This window comes from Aureobasidium melanogenum (assembly GCF_000721775.1).
Source record: "Aureobasidium melanogenum CBS 110374 unplaced genomic scaffold scaffold_4, whole genome shotgun sequence".
NCBI classification, from domain to species: Eukaryota; Fungi; Ascomycota; class Dothideomycetes; order Dothideales; family Saccotheciaceae; genus Aureobasidium; species Aureobasidium melanogenum.
This window is the reverse complement of record NW_024470056.1, coordinates 1,079,186-1,103,375: the sequence shown is the minus strand read 5'-3', so window position 1 is coordinate 1,103,375 and position 24,190 is coordinate 1,079,186. Positions and strand designations below refer to the sequence as shown.

The 24,190-nt window shown below is 49.9% G+C and overlaps 10 protein-coding genes across 10 annotated transcripts; 5 read left to right on the top strand and 5 right to left on the bottom strand.

Moving 5' to 3' along the window:
• Positions 1–716: 716 nt before the first annotated feature.
• M437DRAFT_43073 (low molecular weight phosphotyrosine protein phosphatase) lies at positions 717–1,308 on the top strand (the record flags this gene model as incomplete). The annotated part of the gene is made up of 2 exons (XM_041020676.1): positions 717–777; positions 827–1,308. 2 exons carry the CDS (start codon positions 717–719, stop codon positions 1,306–1,308), a joined length of 543 nt encoding a protein of 180 aa, XP_040882482.1.
• A 221-nt stretch (positions 1,309–1,529) lies between these two features.
• M437DRAFT_43000 (DNase I-like protein) lies at positions 1,530–2,888 on the bottom strand (the record flags this gene model as incomplete). The annotated part of the gene is made up of 1 exon (XM_041020664.1): positions 1,530–2,888. The coding sequence occupies one exon, from the start codon at positions 2,886–2,888 to the stop codon at positions 1,530–1,532; it is 1,359 nt and encodes a 452-aa protein (XP_040882481.1).
• Positions 2,889–3,201: 313 nt separating this feature from the next.
• Positions 3,202–3,712, top strand: M437DRAFT_73375 (uncharacterized protein; the record flags this gene model as incomplete). The annotated part of the gene is made up of 2 exons (XM_041026015.1): positions 3,202–3,359; positions 3,418–3,712. The coding sequence occupies 2 exons, from the start codon at positions 3,202–3,204 to the stop codon at positions 3,710–3,712; spliced, it is 453 nt and encodes a 150-aa protein (XP_040882480.1).
• A 945-nt stretch (positions 3,713–4,657) lies between these two features.
• Positions 4,658–6,794, bottom strand: M437DRAFT_73374 (uncharacterized protein; the record flags this gene model as incomplete). The annotated part of the gene is made up of 2 exons (XM_041026014.1): positions 4,658–5,875; positions 5,925–6,794. 2 exons carry the CDS (start codon positions 6,792–6,794, stop codon positions 4,658–4,660), a joined length of 2,088 nt encoding a protein of 695 aa, XP_040882479.1.
• Positions 6,795–7,425: 631 nt separating this feature from the next.
• On the top strand, positions 7,426–8,710 carry M437DRAFT_41921 (Clavaminate synthase-like protein; the record flags this gene model as incomplete). Its single annotated transcript, XM_041020474.1, has 3 exons — positions 7,426–7,653; positions 7,768–7,962; positions 8,018–8,710. The coding sequence occupies 3 exons, from the start codon at positions 7,426–7,428 to the stop codon at positions 8,708–8,710; spliced, it is 1,116 nt and encodes a 371-aa protein (XP_040882478.1).
• Positions 8,711–11,564: 2,854 nt separating this feature from the next.
• On the top strand, positions 11,565–13,763 carry M437DRAFT_42368 (cytochrome P450; the record flags this gene model as incomplete). The annotated part of the gene is made up of 5 exons (XM_041020556.1): positions 11,565–11,688; positions 11,740–11,997; positions 12,047–12,726; positions 12,786–13,119; positions 13,261–13,763. The coding sequence occupies 5 exons, from the start codon at positions 11,565–11,567 to the stop codon at positions 13,761–13,763; spliced, it is 1,899 nt and encodes a 632-aa protein (XP_040882477.1).
• Positions 13,764–14,073: 310 nt separating this feature from the next.
• Positions 14,074–15,910, bottom strand: M437DRAFT_64060 (putative carboxypeptidase 2; the record flags this gene model as incomplete). The annotated part of the gene is made up of 3 exons (XM_041024351.1): positions 14,074–14,528; positions 14,576–15,200; positions 15,251–15,910. The coding sequence occupies 3 exons, from the start codon at positions 15,908–15,910 to the stop codon at positions 14,074–14,076; spliced, it is 1,740 nt and encodes a 579-aa protein (XP_040882476.1).
• Positions 15,911–17,602: 1,692 nt separating this feature from the next.
• Positions 17,603–18,847, top strand: M437DRAFT_82415 (glyceraldehyde-3-phosphate dehydrogenase; the record flags this gene model as incomplete). Its single annotated transcript, XM_041027740.1, has 5 exons — positions 17,603–17,614; positions 17,677–17,726; positions 17,785–17,848; positions 17,905–18,715; positions 18,771–18,847. The coding sequence occupies 5 exons, from the start codon at positions 17,603–17,605 to the stop codon at positions 18,845–18,847; spliced, it is 1,014 nt and encodes a 337-aa protein (XP_040882475.1).
• A 405-nt stretch (positions 18,848–19,252) lies between these two features.
• M437DRAFT_42061 (uncharacterized protein) lies at positions 19,253–20,290 on the bottom strand (the record flags this gene model as incomplete). The annotated part of the gene is made up of 2 exons (XM_041020500.1): positions 19,253–19,836; positions 20,008–20,290. 2 exons carry the CDS (start codon positions 20,288–20,290, stop codon positions 19,253–19,255), a joined length of 867 nt encoding a protein of 288 aa, XP_040882474.1.
• A 1,544-nt stretch (positions 20,291–21,834) lies between these two features.
• On the bottom strand, positions 21,835–24,048 carry M437DRAFT_73368 (uncharacterized protein; the record flags this gene model as incomplete). Its single annotated transcript, XM_041026013.1, has 2 exons — positions 21,835–23,328; positions 23,368–24,048. 2 exons carry the CDS (start codon positions 24,046–24,048, stop codon positions 21,835–21,837), a joined length of 2,175 nt encoding a protein of 724 aa, XP_040882473.1.
• Positions 24,049–24,190: the final 142 nt, after the last annotated feature.

Here is a 24,190-nt window from a genome sequence, read left to right as displayed (position 1 = left end):
TCTGCGAGAGTTCCAGTGGGCGACCATACCGACTGGGATGATGTGAAAATACAATATAGCTAGCGTGGTCATAGGTCCAGGTAAAGAGCTAGTCAAAGCCTTAGGAAGCGTGAAAATTGTGTCGTTGGCCCAAACAGCAAAAGTCACCAGTCCGGAGGCTATAAAGCTCATCCATACAAGAAGTTCAAGTACAGATGTAGGTTTACGTGAAAGTGAGAGCGAAGGCAAAGTATTGGTTCGCTGATAGTCTCGGTAAACGACCAGACAGAACGGAAGGACATTGACCAGCATACTCCAAGGCCCGTATACAACATCGTGTAGGATATGGGGTAGTTGGACATATTCCCTGTCTGCCACCATAGCAACATTCACCAGGCCAACAGCAATGTAGCTCGTCCATAGCAGGAGATCTGGTGAAGATCTAGGCTTGCTCGGAGAAGACGGCGCGGCAGTCCGGTCAAGACGTTTCTCTGAGGTGCTTTCTTTGGTCTGCATGCTGAGTGATGTTCGTTTGTGACTCTCAACAGGTGTACATGAGCAGATGAGATACGGAGCAAGAAGAGGGTCCCTTTCGGAGAAAAGGCAGGGAAAGATGGACCCCGTTGTCGTCACTTTCCCGATCGGGCCGAGTGTTATACTTTCACATGCCGATCGATGAACGCATCTCCTTCAACTTTTTGTAGACACCACAATTCCTCATACCATACTACACAACCATGGCAATCTCAGAAGCGCAAAAGCCCGTGTCGGTTCTCTTTGTCTGCCTAGGCAACATTTGTAAGCCCTCGCACTTCCTTTCCACGACCATGCTAACAACATGTACAAGGTCGCTCGCCAATGGCCGAGGGCGTCTTCCGTCACATCACAAACCACACACGACCCAATGCACACCCCATGATCTCCTCTATCGACTCTTGTGGAACGGGGGCATATCACGTCGGCGACGAACCCGATCCACGAACCATCTCTGTCCTGAACGCCCACAAGATCACCTCGTCCTTCTACACACACCAAGCCCGCAAATTCCGCAATTCTGATTTCAAAGACTTTGACTACATCTTTGCCATGGACAGGAACAATGAGGAGTACTTGTTGAATGCGAGAAAGAGAATGATCAAGGAGGGCAAATTGACAGAGGAAGAGGCTGGCAAAGTTATGCTGTTCGGTGTGTGGGGTGGTAAGGGTAAGGAAGAGGTCGACGATCCCTACTACGGCGGCGCCAGAGGCTTCGATATCGCATATGAGCAGGTCGAGAGATTCTCGAACGGCTTTGTGAAGATGCTGGAGGAGCGTGGTTCGAAAAACTGAGTCGGACCTACGTCAAAAGAGCAAGTCACTTGCAGAAAGAATAGATATAGAGATAGACGTCTTTGGTCTACACAAAATGATACCCATGTACTCTCAGGCTATCATAATCATGAGAAGAGATGCCAAAGGCTGCTGGACGGAAATATTGAACTGAACATGTAACGATTATATCAAGGGTATCTTTCTCATCACTCATACTGCATAACATTTCCGTTCAGTCTTTACAACAGCGAAGTCAGGGCCGCCCATGCGCCAACCACGGCCAACACTGCTCCGAGCAACAATGCCTCACCCTCCCAGGTCATCACGAGATATGTCACAACTCCGACAGCGAGCTCTCTACGTCGGGCCGTCTCACGCCTTTGCTTCCACCCTGCCTTGATAGCATATGGTGCTTTGATGTCATGATTGAACGACTTCAACGAATGGGTTGGTATCGAGGCATACAAGATGACAGGCTTGTGATCTGACGAAGGTTGCAGCGAGAGGGAGTTGTAGGTATGGACGGCGGGTTCGTGGTCAGGCAGTGCAAGATACAGTACGCGATCGCACCAACTGGGGTGACGGTGCTCTGCCCAGTGCCAATCGACCTCGTCGGGCATTGTTACTGTATTTGCACCTGATTGCATCTGCTTTTGCACGCCTTCGGCCGCCTGTGCAGCTTGCTTCTGGGCTTTTTTCGAAAACTTGTATGTCGGTCCGAACTTCAACGGCTCTTCACTAAGATGGTGCAACGTATTTCCAGCAGCCTTCTCACGGGCAAGCTGGTCATTGGGCATGATGTGCGAGTAATGGGTGGCATCTTCGGGCGAGTCATTGCGGCGTGGAAAGGCGTGGTGGTTGTCGGGGTGGGGTGAAATATCCGAGGTGCGATAGTTGAGGTCACCGGCAAAGAAGATATACGAGTTCGGGGTTATGAGGGCATTTTCCTGTTCTTGCGAAGTGTGTTGGTCGTCGGTAGCAGAAGAGAGCAAGGGTTCCGTTTCGTCTTGAACGTTTTCGTTATTGGTCGCACGTGTTCGTGTCTTTTCAGCGCCCGTAATCTTGGTGAAGACGAGATTCTCGTTGATGGAGCGCCAATCCAGGTTTCTACGCTGCCAGGCCTCTTCATGAGGAGCCAGATGAGCTGCGACGAAGGTGAGGTCCATCTCACTGCCGTCTTCAACTGCATAGGCCAGGCGCGCACCAACAGCTCCTTTGTTGCCCATCTCCCATGCTCCAACTCCTGTACCAGCCGTCTGAATACTTTTGATGTTGCGAGCGACTTCGGGTCGCGCAAACAGCATCAGCGCCGTCATTCCAACGTTGCTACAGAGTATCGTCTCGTATTGCTCGTCATGTTTCCAGAGTTGATTAAGCTTCTGAATAGTCTCGGAGAAACGCTCGAAGTAAGGCGAGAGAAACGAGCCTCCGAGGAAGGACTGGCCTAGAGGAGCAATCTCCTGCAGCGAGAGAGCTATAACATCTGGGGGAAGCTGGGCGTGGGAGAGGCCTTGGTTGATACTGGCCGCGAAGAAGTCACTGTTGACCAATTCGCGACCACAGTTGAAAGTAAGGAAGAGCGTGTTGAGGACCGCCATGGTCGTGATTGAGCTGTCTCAAGGAGCGAAAGAAAGTACGAGGGTGCTGTGCATCGCGCATGTGATTGGGGAGTACATTGATGTCATCGCCAAGACCAGCAACAGCTCTCCAGACCTACCTTACCTTGCAGACTTGGGTCACGTGTCAGAGTGAAGCTGGAGCAGTTTAAGCGAGAAGTCGCCAAGCAATTTCGGCGCTAACGAGTCCGCATCGCTCGGACCACAGTCGAAATTCGACTTTGGCAAGTTTGCGCGTCGCTCTTTGCTCTTCTTCTTTTCTCATCCGCGACACTCACGGCAACAACAAGTCAAGATGCCTACCCGCCTTTCCAACACCCGCAAGCACCGCGGTCACGTCTCTGCCGGTCACGGTCGTGTCGGTAAGCACCGCAAGCACCCCGGTGGTCGTGGTCTTGCCGGTGGTCAGCACCACCACAGAACCAACATGGACAAGTACCATCCCGGTTACTTGTAAGTTTTGACATTCTCGCCTAATTCTTTCATTGCAATATACTCACAACCACTCCAGCGGTAAGGTCGGTATGCGCTACTTCCACAAGCTCCAGAACCAGTTCTGGGCTCCCGTCATCAACCTCGAGAAGCTCTGGTCCCTCGTCCCCGCCGAGCAGCGCGAGAAGTACCTCTCTGGCAAGGCCGACTCCGACTCTGCCCCCGTCCTCGACCTCCTGCCCCTCGGCTACTCCAAGGTCCTCGGCAAGGGCCGTCTCCCCAAGATCCCCATCATCGTCCGCGCCCGCTACGTCTCTGCTGAGGCCGAGCGCAAGATCAAGGAGGCCGGTGGTGTTGTCCAGCTCGTCGCATAAGCTCGTCGCTTGTGAAGACTGATGGAAGGAAAAGACTCGACAAAAGAAAAGTTATGAAAGGTGGCATCCGGCATCATGGTTTTTTTTTTTGTCAGCGTGGTAGCTGGGTGGGAGTGCTCTTCAGCGTATTAGTTGAATGCAATTTCTCCACCGAACAAACCATTTGCCTTTGTGCAAATTCGCGAGATCAACTCGTCTCATTTGAGAAGAGGCCATCTCTAGGCATGGACAAAGGCGTGGAAAGGCTCAACCCTTCGCGCTTGCCTATCGTGATATGCTGTCCTGTGAATCTTGTCATGTCGTGATTCTGAGAGCGTATTGCTCATGTCCAGTCGCTCTATCAGTCGCTGCCGACTTATATCTTAAGAGTCTAGGCGCGACTGTTGGATGTGACTCCTTCGACAATTGTCCGTGATCGTGAATTGTCTCTGTAATGATCATTTCGAATCAGCAAATTTTCAATCTAGCTCTTCTAGACTTTCGGTATTTTGTTGTCCCTACGGACACAATTCTACAGACCATTCGGTGTCTTTCCCAATGCCTCCAGTTCCGTCCGTCTTTTGTTCTTGCCTATCTAATGCTCTATATCCTGGCCTACTTAGTATCACCTCCCAACCAGACCATCCATACAATGTATGATTTGCGCGGATGAGTAATGAATTCCGTGGGTGGGAAGTCTTCGTTGTAGGTACGACCCTGTCATCATATCTTATGCATTATTGACTCCTCTCTGGTGCTTCTTACCTTGATGGAAGGCATCACTGTGTGCTTGCTTGGTTTAGAATAGGCCTTCTGTCCATTGAAATGAGGAACTCGGGCGTCGATGATTTGTCTAGAGTGATATCTTACAAGGTAGAGAATATCCAGGAAGAACATCGTTGAGTCACTACACATCTAGGTTTCTTATTCGGGTCTGTAACACGGCTAGATGTGTATCGATACCAATCATTGATTTTGTGGTGCAGTTTGCGATGGAACATAATTACCATCAGCCACCTGGAGTCCCTGGCCCATCATGTCGAATGCCATCGGTACCATAAGATCCGCACCACCATTAGGTCCAAACAAATCCGTCATACCAACCGTGCTGTAGTCAAACGACGGCATCTCAAGAGAGTTATACAACCACGAGCTTGCAGAGTCATAGGGTGCTTGATCAAACATCTCGTTGTTGAGCCAGGTGAACGACTCCATCAGATTTGTTCCCAGATGAGTCGTCGGCTCTGTAGATTTGAGAGCATCCTTTGCGATTTTCATCACGTCTAGACTGATGGCTCGACCTGTTGTGGAACCAATGTGATCGATCTGGTCTAGGCATTTCAAACCTTTCTCCACTTCTTGGAACACTTCTGTTGCATGCGCAGATGTGGTCTCAGTGTCGAGGACATCGAAGAGAAGGACGAGACATGCAGAGACGATGAAGTAGACCATGTTTCCATCTCTTCTCATCGCGAGGCAGCGGTTGAAGAAACCGTCGTGGACCAATGAAATCAAGTCCTTAGCGGAAGAGACGGTGCGCTTGATGTCTCGTTGGATGTCGATGCGGTCACCTATACTGTCCTGGGCCTGCTGTTTTGATTCAAAGAATGTGACATACACCAAAGCCGGCCGCATCATCAAGATGCACGCGATATGGTAAGTAGCCCCAAGACAGATTCTCTGCACCTCTTGCCAAGTCTCACCAATCGGTGTCTTGTCATCGAAAAAATGCAGGTATGGTGGTAGAGTTTCCAGGAGTTCATTCAGCGCTCCTGAACACTCATTATTGACCCGATTGACTTCTGTCAAATCAGAAACTCGTGTTGGTTTGGTGGGAGAGTAGTGACAAGCCATGATCCTTTCACTGATCTTGCCGAGCGCCGCCATGGCCCTAATGTATGCGTATTCGATGTTCTGACTTCCGTCCTCTGCATGCTGACAGTCGGTAGGATGGGGAGTGTCGATTGATTCGTCAACGAAGCAAGAAGGTCTGCCAGTGAACATCGACACCATGCGCTCCATATAGAAGGTAGTCCAAAAGGTCAGTCGAAGAGTGTTCAGAAACGAATTGTTGCCTGCCACTACCTGGGCACGATGAAGGCCTAGTGCCATAGCAGATCGAGAAGCATGACCAAGATAGAGATACATCATGTTTGGTCTTCCGATCTGCATTCCGTACATGGCCTACCACAAATGAGATACTTCTCAATAACTTTCATGGGGCCAAACTTACTCTTAGCAGTAGCAGGTGAGTCCCAAGAAGAGATGTTTCCTCGAAAGAGTCTGTAGGTACGCCTGCACGGTCGTAAAAGTGTTGAGCCCAGGCATCCGATGAAGAAGGTTCATGGTCAGTCAATCTCGCACCGATAGCCAGAACCATGTACAGAATCGCCTTCTGTTGAGCGAGCTTCTTGCTCTGATTCGGCGCATAACTAGGTCCAGTCCAGAGAGCCTCCCATGTCTGCCGGACATCGCGCTCAGACAATATCGGTCCCTGGGGGTGCATGAGAGTAAAATAAGCTGAAATGAACGCCTCACCTAGCTCTTTTGGTAGAAAACTGCCATCTGGAACTGAGTTCTTGGAAGAGGAGCCCTCGTCTCCATACGTGAATATCTGACGTTCAATACCCCATTTTCGGAGACCCTCTGGCACCTGACGCGACACATTGAGCGGGGCGTTACCTTGACGCCGAATGCGTTGATATAGACGTTGCACGAATGAGAAATGACTTGAAGGCCCATAGAACTGGTAGGCTTCCGTGTTGTCGTCAAATGCGCCAATGCCAGCTCGCAACTCTTGCTGTTTCTTGTTGGTGACTGGATCTTCATCAATGCGCGAATTTGATTGTGGTGCTTCTCTTGTCTGAGAGTTCAATGGCTGTTGCCTTGGCAAAGGCTTTGGCGCAATTGATCTGATGCTTGCGGATGACCGCGATTTGACACCACCAGGATAAAGACAATCAATACGACTGTCCAAACATCTCGCGCATGGTAGATTTCCATCGCACTTAACCTTTCGAGCTCGGCAGATGTTGCAGGCTCGTGGGGCTCTCTTCTTTTGAATTGACCCAGTAGTCGAACTCGGCGTGGTCTGGTCTTCCATGACGGTGAGTTGTCAAAGTCTACGACGAGACTTTGTTGTATTCTAGGACTATGGCATTGTGTTCAAGTTGATATTAGTAATGATGAGAAGCAGGCAGTTGAAAATCGCGGAAAGTCTCAAACTTAGCTGACTAAGCAATCCCTCACCCAGAGCAGTTACCGCATCTGAATGGCATACGAGTCTGATACCTTCTCTCTAACCGTCTTTGAGCATAATTCAAGTCGTGACTGTGCTTATCGTTATCCATGTTGGTAATAATAATTCGATCTGTGTTTAGATGGATCGCACTGCAGAGACGCTTTGTGTATATTAGTGACTCACTGTATCGGCCCTGTGCAAGCTTGCGACATTGCATACGGCAGATATCTGAGAGCACTCAATGTTCACTTCGACCTTGTAGTCAACGCGAGAAAGCCATTCGCTAACTCCAGACCCTTGATCTGATATCATATGTGCCGAAATACCGTTGTCGTCAGATGAGGGGAACCTCGGAGGTACTGTACTCGTGATGTGGTCGATCTCGAAAGTGTTATCCCCTCACGATTTTCCAAGACGAAATCTATAGCTTTTTCAAAAACGGCATGCAAAACCAGAAAATCGTATGAAAGAACAGCCTGTTCACCACATTGTCATGCACGACTTAGCAGAGCAGTCCGAGGCGGACTTGAACTTTTTGAACCTGCCGCCATTCCCAGAGCATGTGCCTACAGCGCCACTCCTGCGTATAAGTCTGAGTAAACTCAAACAAGGTGATCCAGAGGAAATTGACAAGCTATGGAAAGCTTGCTGTGAGCTTGGTTTCTTCTATCTCGACCTCCGTGGCGCCTCAGACAGCCATAAAAGTCACCCAATGTCCTCTGTATCGAACGACCGTACCGAAAGCGTCCGGCAAGAAGTTAGCAGAGCGGACTCTGCCACTGGAGATGATGAACATAGCGCTCAAGTCAAAAATGACAACATCGGCAAGTTCGAGGTCGACGTTAACGGCGAACAACTGCTCCAAGATGCCGAAGATCTGTTCAGGGTCGGCAAAAGCGTATTTGACCTGCCTGTCGAAGAAAAGGTCAAATATGATTTGAAGGACCAAGGAAGCTATTTTGGCTACAAAGGATATGGTCAAGGTGTTATTGATGCCGCAGGGACGAAAGATAGGAATGAGTTCTACAATGTAAGATACACTTTGAGCTTTATGAGATCAGAGGCTGACATGACATCTCTTCCAGGTTTCGAAAGATGATATTCTAGGTCTCTCTGAACCATTGCCAGCTCCCAAGCTACTGGACCCTCATCGAGACTTGTTGAGATCTTTCATGCAACACTCCCACGCCATTGTGGACTTACTATTGAGCCTGTTGAACAATCAATTGGGTCTGCCACACGACAAGCTCACTTCTTTGCATAGACTCGGCTCGGTCTCTGGCGATCAGGTTCGCTGGGTGCATGCACCGCCTCAGCCGATGGACGACCGTAGAACTGCACTCGGCGAACATACTGATTTTGGAAGTGTCACTGTCCTGTTCAATCGATTAGGAGGGCTACAGGTCTTGCCGCCAAACTCGAATGAGTGGTGTTATGTGAAACCACTACAGGGACATGCTGTCATCAACCTGGGCGACGCGATGGTCAAATTCACTGCCGGGATACTACGATCAAACATTCACCGTGTCATCAACCCTCCAGGTCAGCAAGCCGATCATACACGAATGAGCTTGGTGTACTTTGCCAGACCAGCGGACGACGTGATATTGAAAGCGTTGAACGGAAGCACCGTGATTGATGAGAAACGACGGCAAAGTCCAGGCGAGGCTGAAGAACAAGAGATCACAAGCAAAGAATGGATACTACGCAGAGCATTGGGTCGAAGACAAGGAGGAGATTGGACAAAATCTGGAGGAACAGAGAGTGGACGCGTTTGAGCATTTGGAAGGTCGCTCGCACGAGCCACATGAGCGCACGGACTTCAAGCTCCACCCCTCGCGTGCTTTCAGACTTCAATTTCGGTCAACCTCAAATTTTGCTTTCATCAATGGACCTGTGGCGCAGCGGTAGCGCGTGTGATTCCAGTGTCATTCGGGACATCCACAAGGTCATCCGTTCAAATCGGGTCAGGTTCATGTAGAAGACATGGGGTGAGAGCCCTGTGTGAAGCCTTTTGTCTGTAGTGGGTGATGAACAGGTTTTGTTTTGCAATGTTCAGAAGCAAGGGTCCCGGATCCTTTCTCGGCACTTTTGAACAACAGCTTGCCTGCAGCATTGATCGGTAGTTGAGAGCACAAACTTGTATCTGAGCTCTGGTGTGATTTACAGAGTCATTGATCATCCCAACAATGCAGAGACACAACACGAAAGGAATAATAATCATGCAAAGTAGCGGGCCCCGCATTCAAATTCTTGTTCAGGGCATTGCACTCTGCGTTGATAGGGTCTGCATACAATTTATGCATGAAGATGCAAGTGAATATCGACATCTGCCGATCGCCCATCCCCACTGGCAATGATAACGACGATGCCAACACACATAATGATAGGCAGTCTTACAGACGTGACAGCATGAATTTTGAAGGCTGAGGCTTATCTTCTGCATATATCAATCACTGCAACATATATTAGGTAGCTTGCTTGCAGCTGGAGATGGCTCCAGAGCATGCTTACACTGACCATCACGTCACTCTCGTCCTGTAATGTCTTTCCATAGACACAAAGACGTCCAAGATCGTGTGTCAGAAACAAGTTGACCAATCGTTGGTTGTTCTGACCGCCCCTCTTGAAAGATATGCAGCCTATCTAGCTTGGAGGAATAAGATCAGCTAGCATGTTGACCTGAACATGGACTCCGTACGATATGAGCATGAGCAATGGGCTGGGCACGAGGAAACATAGCGTCAATGTTCATACTGCATCCAGGAAGCCAGAAACAGACGCTGCTTAGCATATTTGAGCCCGGCAATCGAAACAGGCAATCAAAGCGAACGAAGCCAGGGTGTCAGAGGACTGAGTTGTTCCATGCACAGCTGGTTCAGACCTAGCTTCGCAAGCTGGTCAGGATCGATTCCGGAAGCCCATGGAGACTTGTACCGCTTGAACTCTTGCTGGGCATGTTGAGCCATCTGCATCAGAAGTGATGTGATTCAGATACAACCAAGGATGACGTTCTGTCATGTGAACATATTTGACTGATGCAGCCACACAAGAACTTTGGTTTCATTGAAGACGCCACTTTCATGTGGATGGCTTGGTAGGGCTGATTTTTGAGATAACTTTCAACAGAACAGAGCAGCTTCTGCCTAAAGGGTCTATCAGCGGTTGCATGACAGGTCGTTCGGATCTACGGCCCGGTACAGTGGCAGAGAAATGTCCGAATGTACACAAAGAGACAAATTGGTGCCTGTGAATGCTCTTGGATTCTGCCAAGGTCATAGGAAGGTGGCCAAGGACCCTACTGACTATGGCCTTCGAAGAGTGTCACTTGGGATGCCCAAGAGGCTCCAAGACATGCACATTGGTATTGAAAACTTGACACAGCAACATGCATATGCGCTCGGCATGCCAAGACGGAAGAATGGTTGCTCAGCTTGTGTGCTTGCTGATTGTCGTAGATGGATTGAATCGCAGTGAGAGGGCACCTCCTCTCGGTCGCTAAAGCACTGGATGCTGATCGATTTTGCTGTCAATGTATTTTCCACACCCACACTGACATAATGCTGCAGCTCTTGAGCAGGCGGCCAGTGATGTTTTTAGTAAGCAGCATTCGGGTCTCCTCATCGGAAGTTGCGAGGTGAGGTTGAAACTCGAAGCACTGCACATTCCAAGAGGCACGTCGCTAAAGCTCCGATTGGCCAAGCCGAAGATAAGCCTTTGAGAGGTCAGTGCGATTTGATCTGCAAGCACGACTGCTCGCGCCTGCAGAGCAAAACACTTGTCATGCGATTGCTATTTCTCTTTTGAGCAAAGACACCGAATTAGACCACTTGGCTCGGGTGATGTGCCGCGTGCGTATCTCGAGATGTATAGGCCAGCGACGATCAGGGAAAGTTGTAACGTGAGCGGAAAGGCTCTCGTTTCACATGCCTAGGCTCAAACGAAGATGTATCCTCAAGGAGACAAGATTCGAAACATCAACCACACGCGGTCTCAATCTTGCGACGATTGCTGATAGCTAGATTTGATCTTGATGATGTTGTCTACGCTGGATTGCATGTGTATCCACCTCGCTAGATCAAGCTGTACCACTGAATGCAGCGCGCACAAAGTCGTGTAGGGCACGCGATCAAATCGATTCCGCCAAGTCAGGTGGTTCCATGGCAGTGTGTATCCCTGGGATACAGATAGACAAAACACTGCGAGTCCGAGCCCAAGGCTGGGCCGCCATGGCACGAACCACTGGATGGTCGATCCATCTATCAAAACGATGTGGAGCAAACAGGAATAGCATCGATCGCGGGCAACTTGATGTCGACTCCTTCCAAGCCTGCCCATGATCTTGTCTCTGTCAGAAGTACCTCGTGGGGGTCTCGGATTTGATACATCCCGTTCATCCAAGATGTGTGGGTGACAGTAACTTGCAACCGGTCTCCATGAATTGTCAGTACATAATCCCGGCACTCTGTGCCTCTTCTTCTGACTGAATTTTCCTCATTCGTACCTTTGTCTCCTGTTCTCTGATTTTGCCCGTTCTTCTCGCTCTATGCTGGAGCATATTGCTCTCATTTGTTAATATCTTACCTTGTATCTCAAACCCCTCAACAGAATCTCGAATCATAATCAGCCAGTATGGCACTCATCTCGCTGATCGCGGTGGTCGTTGTAATAGCGGTGGTATCTTTCATCAACTATATCAACACTTCGAAAAAGGATCAGCTGCCGGCAGGAGTACAGAGACTGCCAGGCCCCAAAGGTTATTGATAGGTGCCTGTAACTTAATTCGCCAATTTTACTGACAGTTCAGGCTTCCCAATCATCGGCAGCGTACCAGACGTGCCAGACAAAAACAGTTTTCTCAAGTTCCACGAATGGGGGCAACAGTATGGTCCCATCTACCAAACGAACCTCGCTGGCCAGAACCATGTTTGGATCACGCGGGATCGTGTTGCCCAAGATCTTCTCGGCAAGCGTGCCGCTAACAATTCTGAACGTCCATTTATTCCATCTCTCCAGGCCGACAATCGTGACAGCGGCCATTATCTTCCTTTGATGTCTCGAAACGGTATGTACTCATTAATGAGAAGTTTTTACAATCTGCTGATACCTACAAGAGTTGTGGACGAGGCAGAGAAAGTTCGCAAAGCAAATCATGGACAAATCGTCAGCCAATTCGTTTTACCACTACCCTGAACTGGAGTCGATTCGTCTTCTATTTGAGCTTATGACGGATCCTTCTCGTTACAATCATGCTCTGGAGTCCTTCATCTCAAGAGTGACTTGCAGGCTTGGGTGGGGAAGTGCAGCTCCCTCTGACGAACTGAAACAGCGGGCAAGGGAACTGCTCATAGGTGTTTCTCCAAATGGTGCACTCACAAACAAACTAGGCTTCCTCAAGAAACTTCCCGAGGCTGTTGTACCAGCGAAAGCTTGGGAGTTTCGCAGATACAGGACTGAAAGTCGATTTTTCACCATCTTGCAGAATGAAGTCAGGGAGAAGCTCAAAAGTAAGACTGCTCCAGAGTCTTGGATGCGTCACTTCCTGGAGAACAAGGCTGCGACTGGATTCGCGTCTGACTTGGAAGGTGCTTACGCTGTAGGTATGCATGGCATCGCTGGCGCACTTACCATCGCTGCTCCCATGCAGAGTTTCTGTCTTGCCATGTGCCATTATCCTCAGTACCAACCTATCTTACACGAGGAGATCGACAAGGTCTGTGGTGACAGACTGCCAACACTTAGCGATATGCCCAATATGCCCGTGCTGCGAGCCTTCATCAGGGAGACTATGCGGGTAAGTTGGCCATATATACCATATTCTCTATGTGAGTAGGAGGCTAATTCAAGTCTCAGTGGCGCCCGCCTGTACCTACCGGCATCCCCCACGAGTCTGTCAAAGACGACATTTACGAAGGCTATTTCATCCCTGCAGGCTCCGTCATGCATCCTCTCGAATGGTCCATTAGTCGTGACCCAGAGATGTTCCCTAATCCCGACGAGTTCAACCCAATGAGATGGCTGGAAACGAAATATCCTACCTACCAAGAGCCTTTGAGCAGATACCCTACCATAACCCAGTACAGCCAGTTTGGTTATGGTCGCCGTATCTGTGCGGGCATGGGGGTCGCCGAGGCAGACCTCTTCGTCGGTATCGGCAGTCTTGCCTGGATGTTCTCTCTGAGCGCTAGTGACGCCCAAACCGAGGATGCCGCGCTACTACCAAAAGAACCTGCTCCGTCGTCACTGCCAGTCCACAAGGAGGACGAGGTACCAGTAATGACACCAACAGGCATACAAACACCCCCTTCCGAGACCGAGATTGAAGAAGAACTTGATGAGCACTTCTCTGAAAAGATGTTACCGACAGACACATGTAGGCTGTCTCGAAAGAAGACCGTCAAAAGGCCAAAGGCTTTGGCTCGAGCAAAGACTGTTACTTACAAGCTGCGCCTGCCTGGTTCGTCCCTTCCTGGCCAGTTTCCAGCTTTCTTTGAACAGCACACTGGCCCTGATACTCCACCTTCGTCACCCAAAGCTCGAACTGCGATGGCAGGTACGTCCGACATGCCTGCCGTGAACAACATGTTCAACTCCACCGCCGACGAAAAGGACTCAAAGCCTGATCCCACGCTCGAGTACTCAAGTTTGCTGATCGCAAAGCCTCTCCCATTCAAATTCAATATGAAGATCAGAGACAAGAAGAAGGCCGAGCACGTCGCTCGCGAGTGGATGTTCTACAAGATGGATGGTGAGTTTGAAGATTCGAAATGTTATTGGGAAGGCGGTAATGCTGGCAACAAACAGTATGGATGGGGTGAGGTGCACAAATGATTCAAATCTGTACTTTCTCTAATTCGTCATTCTTTTGTATTCTCTCATGAGCACTTTCCTGTACTCGATGTATATTGCGCCTTGTTTCTGTGAGTTTCTAGACACGAAGATAGGCTTGTTTTGAGAGACCCGCGAACCATTTCGGAGAAATGCTCGGAAGACTATGTTCTGGATTCGAGAGGGTTTGGTCAAGATAGGGACTATTTGCAAGAAATGCTAGACTTTTCTACAAAGCTTCGAACTCACGATCTTTAGCGAGCTGCTCTCAGCTCCTATCTCTTGATTCTCTTGCGTAGAATTAGACAAACGTCTAGGAAGTCAGGTCGACGACTCTCTTGACAGGCTTGAAAAGACGTCTCTTGCTCGCAGCTTTGAGACTCTTCTGGCTCGATGGTGGGTTTGGCGCATTGAGGGTAGTGTTGTATGTGGCGGTTGCGTTGACGACTTCGAACTGCACAGTTGAGTTGCCTTCACGGTACGTGCTCTTGGCTGGGCCAGACGTCTTGTAGCCACCCTTTACCGAGCGTCTACCAGTTGCGATATCCTTGCCGTTAATTGCACGGTCAAACATCTCCAGACTCATGAGTGGTTGGTAGAAAGGCACTTCGTGACCAGATTCGAAGACGCGAACGAAGGAGAACTTGCCAGATTGCTTGACTTGTGCATGGACGACACCGTCTGAGCTGGTGACATTGGTGTAACCTGCAGTTGAGAAACCAGGAGCGTTGACCTCCTGGGCAACGACCTCTCCACCAAGCCAGTTGCCTGAAACACGTTAGTTGGATTTTTGGGTCGTGTGAAGCAATGCTTACAGTTGTAGTCAGCATCACCAGCATAGAGCACAACGGTGATGTCTCTGCAGACTAGCGACTTCAGTGCCTCAATAGTGCCATCCTCACGGTCATCGTCACCTGTGCTTCCGAAAGCTGACGAGACAGCACTGCTACTCTCACTGAAGTTGACATAAGCGCCAATAGCTTCCTGAACCATGGGAGAATTGAGGTAGTCCACATAGAAAGTAGGTGGGAATGGGTCGGGCGATAGTTCACGAATGTCGTATTCATCGCGCAAAGCGTAAATATCGAGAACACTCTCGACATTGTTAGCACAGAAGTTGTCGGCGAAGCTGCAGATTTCGTTGATGCCGCGAGCATAGCAATCTTTGGTCATATCCACACAGTTCCCTGGCCCATAAAGTGCGTTGTACATCATGGCTGAGACACTCTCGTTGAATGGTTTGTAGTCGTATGTATTTCCGGGGAACACGGTGAAGTTGTAATAAGCTTGGTACTGAATCAGAGGATCATACCAGCCGTTGCCGATGAGAAGTGTTTTGAGGTTGATATGATGAGCATCAGGAAGCTGGCCCTTTGCAATAAGGTCATTCTGTCCTTCGATATATTGGTTGATGATCCCTCCGTAGTGTCCGCCATAACTCTAAAGTCTATCAGCTAGTAATCATAACAATTCTCTCGCATCTAACTCACCTCTGTAGCAAAGTTAAACTCGTGGCGAGAGTATTGCGGGAAAGCACCCATGAAGCCTTGTAGACCTTTCCAGAAGTTTGGCGCTACACCAGCAGTTGAATTGGCGGTGAGAGTTTCGTTGGGGTATGAATATGTACCACAGCTATCTGCGTACTCAGGACAGGTGGCATTGGGGAGAGTGATGATAGAACCGGAGTTAGGATCGGTGTACCCAGGAACAGGAATAGAGTATGAGAAGCCAACTTGGGCAGGCTGGTCAATGAAAATCATGTTACTTGACTCACTCCACGAGTGGGGGTTGTTGACGACTGTGCCATCAGATTCGACTCTGCAAGGACCAAGCTCCTGGAACAGGCCAATCATGCTGCTAGATCCTGGACCACCATTGATCCAGACTGTGAGAGGAGCATCCTTGGGATTTTGGTTACGAGCTTCGAAGAACCAAAAGAAATAGTGTTCGTTGGTGTCCACATCGAGATAGCCCGAGTAGCTCTTGACGGTATTGTTGAGCTCGCAGATGCCATTGGGAACCTCCTTGTAGCGGACGGAGACATTCGCATAACCAGTCGCGTGAGTCAAATTCGTTGGAGCCTTGACGAATTGACCCAATGCAAGAGGAAGTCCAGTCAGGACCAATGCTGAAAGAAATGCCGGAGCCATTGGTCATCAAAATCGATGGGAGCAATTACGGTGGACGAAGCAATGGCTTGTCGAGCCTCTTTAAATACTGCCATGTCGTATCATTGCGTAGTAGTAGCCTTCAGATCAAGATAACGCTTGTTGGAAAAGGGCAGTTGCGAAGGCAGAATGTGGAGTGGAAGTGTCCGTACTGCGGGAGCTTGCCCAGTTTGGAGAAGATCCGCATGGGTGATGCAAGGAAACTTGAACACAACTTGATAGCAAGAACGAAAGCTGCCGTGGCCATGCATGGAATCAACAAAGAGAAACTGCCCATATACCAACTGCGAACGAGGACGACTCCTGACGCTGTGCACGCTCATATGTTATCACATAATTCAAGGGTCCAGAGGGAGATTGGCAAGCTTGAAGGTGCGGGGGAATGGTGTTCGCTTCCGCCATCGGACGACCCAGCCATCTCAACTCAAAGCAAGCTTGCCTCTGATCCTTCTTCCTTCTGTGTGTTGATCGCAACATCACCTGCCATATAAAGCACCATTTCTCGAGTAGTAGGTCAAAACCCGGCAAGTGGCATCCGCGCTTGCTGAAAGCCAATGACTGCCTATCCATTGATCCGTGTTCTCGTGAATGAGGAGCTGTGGGCAAACAGGCTGAGCCTTCGAAGCGAGGATATGGATCTTATAAAGACTCTCTCAAGCCGGGCGGAGAGTATCAGCCAGTCTACATGGCCGGACATGATGAGGTGACTGCTCCATGCTGGGTCATTCATTCATTCAACACATGTTAGCATTTGACACCAGAATAGTTAGACGATACGCTGCTAACTGTCGTTCGCTGGGGATCGCGAAGCTAATGACGAAGACAGGTCGCGGTGATTGTTCGGCTGGTGTGATACATAGATGCCAACAGATCAAGGATTGTGGTGAAGACACACGCGACAACGAGGTAGCACCGGCAGGTTCATGTGCAGATGGCGAAGCTCACGCAACCACGAAGGTGATGTTGTATAGCTGCAGCACGTGTGGGTGGGATTGCTAGCCGATCATGCCGAGTCTGAAGGGCCGATAGGGCCGAAAAGAGGCGCCCTAGCGTTGTAAGACGTGAAGAGACTGTGACAATGAGAAAAGACCACCTCGGAACGAGGATATACAGCGGTACAGACAGCCCAGGACAGAGCGCATTTGCAGCTGTGAGCACAGCGGTTCAAACAGGGCAGATGGAGAAGGAACGGCTCAAGTAGCCGGAGCGCGCCTGCCCGCTCGGGTGATTGAGGGGCAGCGGGGATATTCGGGTGGCAGGTTGGAGAGCTACACCTTCCCGGCAGAGATTATGGTATACCGGTAGACGCTAGAACCGAAGCCATCGAGAGTGTATCTGATGAGCCATTGAAATGCTCGTTGTTCGTGCAGGTCATTCTGCTCGCAAAAGGCTAAGACTTTTGACTGCTAGTCTCTGACGTCCCGAAAGCGGCATGAGCTTCTCCGGGAGTCAGCGCGCAATCAGTCGACTGTGCCCAGTGTTCCCCAACCGTCCAACGTAAATTTCTCTGCGGTCATCGTCCAAACCATCCCTCCTTCATCACACACACCACTTATAAACCCACCCATACACATCCTGTAAGTTCCGCCACTACCTCCAAGAACTTCTGTCAAGTCCTTGATTATCTTCTCTTCTCCTTCACAGCTCTAACATCTACCCCGCAGACACATAAACATGCCTGTCAACGTAAGAAGCGCCAGCAGCTCTGCTTCCCCTCCATCCGGGAGCTGTCACTGACCCATCTACAGGTCGGTATTAACGGCTTCGGTCGCATTGGTCGCATTGTCTTCCGCAATGCGTGAGTTGATCTCTTCACTTGCGAGAGCTTGGAGCTTGGGCACTGACCGCCACTACAGCATCGAGCTCGACAACGTCCACGTCGTTGCCGTCAACGACCCCTTCATTGAGCCCGAGTACGCTGTAAGACTGCCCGACACTCCTCCACACAGAAACAGGAGCTAATATAGCTTCTCCAGGCCTACATGCTCAAGTACGACTCCGTCCACGGCCAGTTCAAGGGTACCATTGAGGTCTCCGGCAAGGACCTGATCGTCAACGGCAAGAAGGTCACCTTCTACACCGAGAGAGACCCCGCCAACATCCCCTGGGCTGAGACCGGCGCCTACTACGTCGTCGAGTCCACCGGTGTCTTCACCACCACCGAGAAGGCCTCCGCTCACTTGAAGGGTGGCGCCAAGAAGGTCGTCATCTCTGCTCCCTCCGCTGACGCCCCCATGTTCGTCATGGGTGTCAACGAGAAGAGCTACAAGTCCGACATCCAGGTCCTGTCCAACGCCTCTTGCACCACCAACTGCCTTGCTCCCCTCGCCAAGGTCATCAACGACAAGTTCGGTATCGTTGAGGGTCTCATGACCACCATCCACTCCTACACCGCCACCCAGAAGACCGTCGACGGTCCCTCCGGCAAGGACTGGCGCGGTGGCCGTGCTGCTGCCCAGAACATCATCCCCAGCAGCACTGGTGCCGCCAAGGCTGTCGGCAAGGTCATTCCTCAGCTTAACGGCAAGCTGACCGGTATGTCCATGCGTGTCCCCACCGCCAACGTCTCCGTTGTCGACCTTACTGCCCGCCTCGAGAAGGGTGCCTCCTACGAGACCATCAAGAAGGCCATCAAGGACGCCTCCGAGGGTGAGCTTAAGGGCATTCTCGGCTACACCGAGGACGACATTGTCTCCTCCGACATGTGCGGTGCCAACGAGTCCTCCATCTTCGACGCCAAGGCCGGTATCTCGCTCAACGACAACTTCGTCAAGCTTGTCTCCTGGTGTAAGTTATCTCTTCTTTCGGAGTCCAAGTACTTCTTGCTGACATTTTTTCACAGACGACAACGAGTGGGGTTACTCCCGCCGTGTCCTCGACCTCCTGGCTTACATCGCCAAGGTCGACGGTAACGCATAAATCTCTGATGTGCGTATGACCAAGCTCTAAATCTGCAAAGAGGAAGAGCAAATATTATGAAAATGGGTTTCGAGCGTCACTGGCATACATGACTGCAAGAGGCTTTTCTTTATCTCACTACTTCATCATCGAAGAAATGACATGTGTTTACGTCCACGATCCTGCTCTATCTCCTGTGCTCCTTTTCTGTGATGTTGTTGCTTCCTGTCAAACCTTGGCCACAGCATGATTTAGTGATCACATTCGGTATCCAACCGAGCCACACATCTCCGTGCCAACGCGTCTCCATACTTCTGTCTTCTGGAACGAGCAACAAGCCCTTGTGATGAAGCCATCAACCACCTTGTTTCATGGCACAAACCCGCTCTCGGGGAGACAAATGTTTGTACTTGAAACTCGCGTTCCTTAGCACTCCTCCTGACGACACTTCTCACGCTCTTGTTCAGTTTCATGCTCGTGGTAGAAGCATGTGTTATCCCCGAACTGAGGCATGTCATCTGCCGTCAGATAAACACGATCCGCATCGACCTCTGACAGGCCGTTTCTGGTACTGGCTCGCGAATAGCAGCCACGGCACTGCTTTGGTGGCAGTCTTCTGCCCAGAGAAACCATGACCTTAGCCAGAAACTCTGCGGGAAGATCTTCCCAAGTTTCATTTGACTCCCACCAGATCTGTCCGTACACCACCAGATCGACTATGAGATCCCTCAGAGGAGACTTGGGAGGTGTGTTGTTATAGACGAAGCGGATGAGAGGTCTTGTTGGTACGTCGGCGTCGTTCAAGCCACGGTTCCAGGTCGAGGGTCCGTCAATGGAACTGATGACATGATTGTTGAATTGCTGCACCCCGAGGTAGTCTCCAAGGATGTAAAGTTTTGCCATAACATCGAGAGGCCATGTGCTTGCATCCTCTTCATCGATGTCTAGCAAGACGGGATCTTGACTTGTTGGGTTGTTATCACTGGAGGCCATGTGTTGGAGATTGCCAACTCCAGCGTGTTCTCGTTCGGTGTTGACATGATCGTTCTGTGATTGTTTGTGTTTGCCGTTTTTGTTGACAGTATTGTGTTTCTTAGTCGAAGGGATAGCAGCAGGGGTGGCAGGCTCAAAACAGAGTTGCTCTAGCTCTTTCTGTTCATGCTCCTTTGTGTCTGCTTTACACAGGAGTGGAAAGAAGTCTTCCGCTATGGTTGTGTCGCTTCCGGGAGGATTGACATAGACGAGGCGACCACTGTACAGCCAGGAGACGAAGATAGAGAACAGAGGCGCAGAGATGTGTTCAAGACGGACAAGACGTGTACTTGCTTCCAAAAAAGATCCGTTGAGTGCTTTATCGAAAAAGGTGGATTTGGTACAGATCAATTCCTTGTGGACACAGAACTCTTCCTTCTTGATGCCAACACAGACAGTGACCGTAGGTGAGCGAATGTAGCTGGTCCACATGTTAACTCGGTTGGTTGTAGATGACAGTGAAATGGATTTTACCTGAGTTTGCTGGCGCTCTTGTCTCTAGAGCGAGAAGAAGGCGGCATCTTTGAAAGACCGACGAAGAATTAGAGATTGAAGAAAGATCCCAACAGCTTACACGACCTAAGAGATGTCGAGAGAGAACTGCGAAGTGAATGTAGTTAGAGATGGATGACAGAGAACGGGTTAGAAGAAAAGATCTTTTTGAGAAAGTGCACTGAGAAAGAAAGTAAACATAAGCTGACGGAAAAGAGAGTGAAGAAACACAATAGCATCTCAAGCTCTCAAAAACACCCTTCCAATTCTCAAACTACAATTGGATGCCAGGTTCTTCACTGATGAATTGGTGAAAACACGCACTTCCGTGACGCGATATGATCAGCACAAGATATCGTACGCATGATAGTTACAAGCTACCCACCGAGGTACAAGTACATCTCGAAAGACTCAGATGTTCAAGTTTTCAGACGAATCTGCATCGGATATCTTCTCATGCAGCTGTCAACCCCGAGAAAAGTTCACGAGGCCGAATCAGGCAGGATCAAAACAATGGTGCTCCCAATATAGCACCCGCCATGTGACGAAAGTGGGATCGATAAGCTAACCTCGCAGCTACCTTGTTTCCTTGCAGATTCCTTGTTGGAAGGCACTCTTCAGTCTACCATTTCAAGAAACCGACAACGAGTACAAACACTTGTCCCGAAGATGGGAAGAGCAAGCCAAAAAGATACGCCAAACGAGGTGAAGGTGCACAAACGGCCAAGACGAATAGATATGTATAGTGCCTGACACTTCTACCTATGTACAGTGACATACGACAAAGATGCCATACGCAACATCGTGGATGCGCCACCCATGTTGCATGTCTCCTTCAATGCACCTCCAATCGAAAGTACGAAGCCGCATTCTTCCGATCATTCTGCCGATACTCGGCGCCATGAGCTTAGGGGCCTTTACAGATGGTATATATCTTCGTGGATCATCTGCTGCCCGTTTGTTTCGCCATGGCGCTGAACAGCAAGAGATCAGGATTCCGATCCGCATCGCAGATGTGTTCCTAGATGACTATGTACTCGCCCCGTAGTGTTTGAACATGCAACCAAAGTCAACGACACGCACGAGATGATGCAAGCCATGGAGCTTATCACAAATCTCTCGTTACAGACCGCTGTGCGACTGCTGGAACACCACCTACGAAGTCCGAGCTTACTGCAACTGGCATCCTTAGGGTGCAGATCGATACTACAAGTGTCAAAGCTCGAAGTGGAGGTCCTCACGATGACAAGAAAGACCTGAAGGGCGAGCCCTACCACATCTAAGGCATGGGCGAGCATTGTTCCTGATCATCAAATCAAGGGCGAACTAGTCGCTCGCCCGAACAATGCAGTGAAACAAATACCTGCAAGCATAACGACTTGGGTTGACAACACGGACAATATGCGCAAGATTCATGTGATTGAGTCGATGAAGGAGTAAAATAATAGACGAATGGTGGCGATCAATCTACCAGTATCAGATTTTCAGCCACGATCTTGTTTTGATTTTCTAGATCTCATTCTCCGGGGTTGACCGAACAGCGCACGGTACATTGTCCAGTGGTTTACATCAGAACGGGCCCGAAGTTCTGAAGGCAGTCTAAGCCAGTTGAAACCCATGATTCGGTGTATTTGGTTGACTCGGTGTACCAGAGAGAACTTGTTCATCTTCTGGGCTTGCCGATTAGCTGCCACTGTTGATTTGCCTGGTCCATAGAGAATCCAAAGTCGAAGCTTGACTTCTCTGCGCAACCCCTTGCCTCGGAGATCGACCCCAAGACGATCAAGGTTGCGAATGAGTGTCAAACCTCTAGTCCAGTCTCTTGGAATCTGGATTGTTCCCGTATCAGAGCCTTGGCTATGGCTGTTCGAGTCTGCTGAAGAGCCAAGCTTGATAGAGGTAGTATTCTCTGGTGACGATGCCTCGCTTTTGAAGCCCCACGCAACAATAGCACGCAAGAGGTGGGGAGTGAAGATGACGGCCAGAGGATGCTGACCATCCTTGCTTGGTGGCTTTGAGTTTGCCTCGACAAGACCTTGATCTCGGGGGAGACTTCCACCCAGAGCGCGATCATCAGAATCGATGCGACCTGAATACCATGAGGCCAACCAGATAGACAGTCTCTCGAGAGATTCCAGTCTGTTCTCCATTCCGTATCGCCTTAGTATCTCATGCCATCGTGTAGGATTCAAGAGTTGGCCGGTGCGCAAAGTCTCCAAAAACACATTGGTGGTAAAGTCTAAGTCGTCTTTATACTCATCATGACGTTGTGAGATGGGTCTTTTGGATCGAAGTCGAGGTCTCAGCAATGCCCACTGGATCACTCGTAAGGATGCATCCGACACTGGAATGCGATGCAAGCGCATCTCGTGCAAAATCTGTATTGTCGATGCTCGCTGTCCACTGTGAGCGTACGTCTGCAGAATCAAATTTGCGTGATAATGTTCAGGCTGAGAGTGTTGCAATGTGAGTACGTCTAGGACAGCATTTGCCTGACTGTGATCACCAGAAGCTATGAAGGAAGCGAACAGTTGTTTCTGCAGGATTCGATCTTCATATGCTGTAGGGTGCTGGTCGCTTGTAACCAGAAATTCGAAGCTCTGGTGTTTGTCTGGTCGACTAGCGAAGAATTGCAGCGCACGACTGAAGACAGAATCAACCACAGATATGCCGGCAGCTTTGATGGCCTCAATAGTTGTGTTAAAGTCGGCTGGGCTAGGCGCGCGTGCAGCTATCTCTCGGAGCGCTAGATTGCCCACTGCCTTCAGTCCAAGCATGCGCAGACCAGTGATGATCAAGTCGATGGAGAATGCCGTTGTGGCAAAGAGGCGAGCGCAGAAAGCATCATTCAGCTCTTTCTCTCTAATGTTATGAACATCGCCAACGATACTGCTCAAATTCTCGCGAGTCAGAGAAAGCATGTTAGCTTCAGCACGTGGCACGTCCAGCTCAGCAGGCTTCAGAGAATTGTAGCCGTACTGGGCCTCGAGGATCTGAGTGGTGAAGCGATCTCTAACAGACGATTTCATATTCGACTTGGCAAGCCAACTATGCTCGGTCAAGTGAGCTATCACAGGCATGGATTGCATGGAGGATGAAGGGTAGTCGTCATGCCGTAAGAAGAAGGCGTGCATGTCCACAGCATCAGAAAAGTCAAGCAAGCGACAGATGGGTAGCATGCACTCATCGTATGCATGTTCTACTTTAGCTGAAGTATAAATTTTCTTGAATGCTTCAACAGCCCTCGACTTGTGGTTACTGCCGCAAACATCTGTGACGAACCGAGCGAAAACAGAAACAAAGGCGGATGGGAGTAAACCATCGGCTTGCAGGCGCTTGTGCCAGGTCGCAGCGAACATGGGATTATGGCGTAACAGAGGGCCCACAAGACGAGTGTATAGATCGATGTCGAGTAGGGCAGAGCGAGGAAGGCTTTCGACAAGATAGGGGTAAATATGGTGGAGCATCTTCGGGTATTGGACGGCGGACCAGAGGAGAGTTGACCAGAGCTGGTCAGCCAGAGGACCACGTGTGGGCAAGACAACTTGACGTTGGACAATCGCTTGAACAATGTCTATGGCACCCTGCTGACCATCCAAGCGAAGGCGAAAACGAAGCAATTCAAGCCAAAGATTGACATTCTGCAGATATTGGGGTTGATCGACTAAGCGTGTCTCTCCAGAATCAAGCGAAGGCATGAGCAGGCGGTTGCAGACATCGGCCTCGTAACGCATGGTGGAAAAGGCGTCTGAACTAGCTTGCAGGCGACGGAATAAGGGCATCCATGAGGTCAAGCGGGCAAGGAAGTTCTTGCGCTCAGTGTGCGAGGGTCCAGGTAAA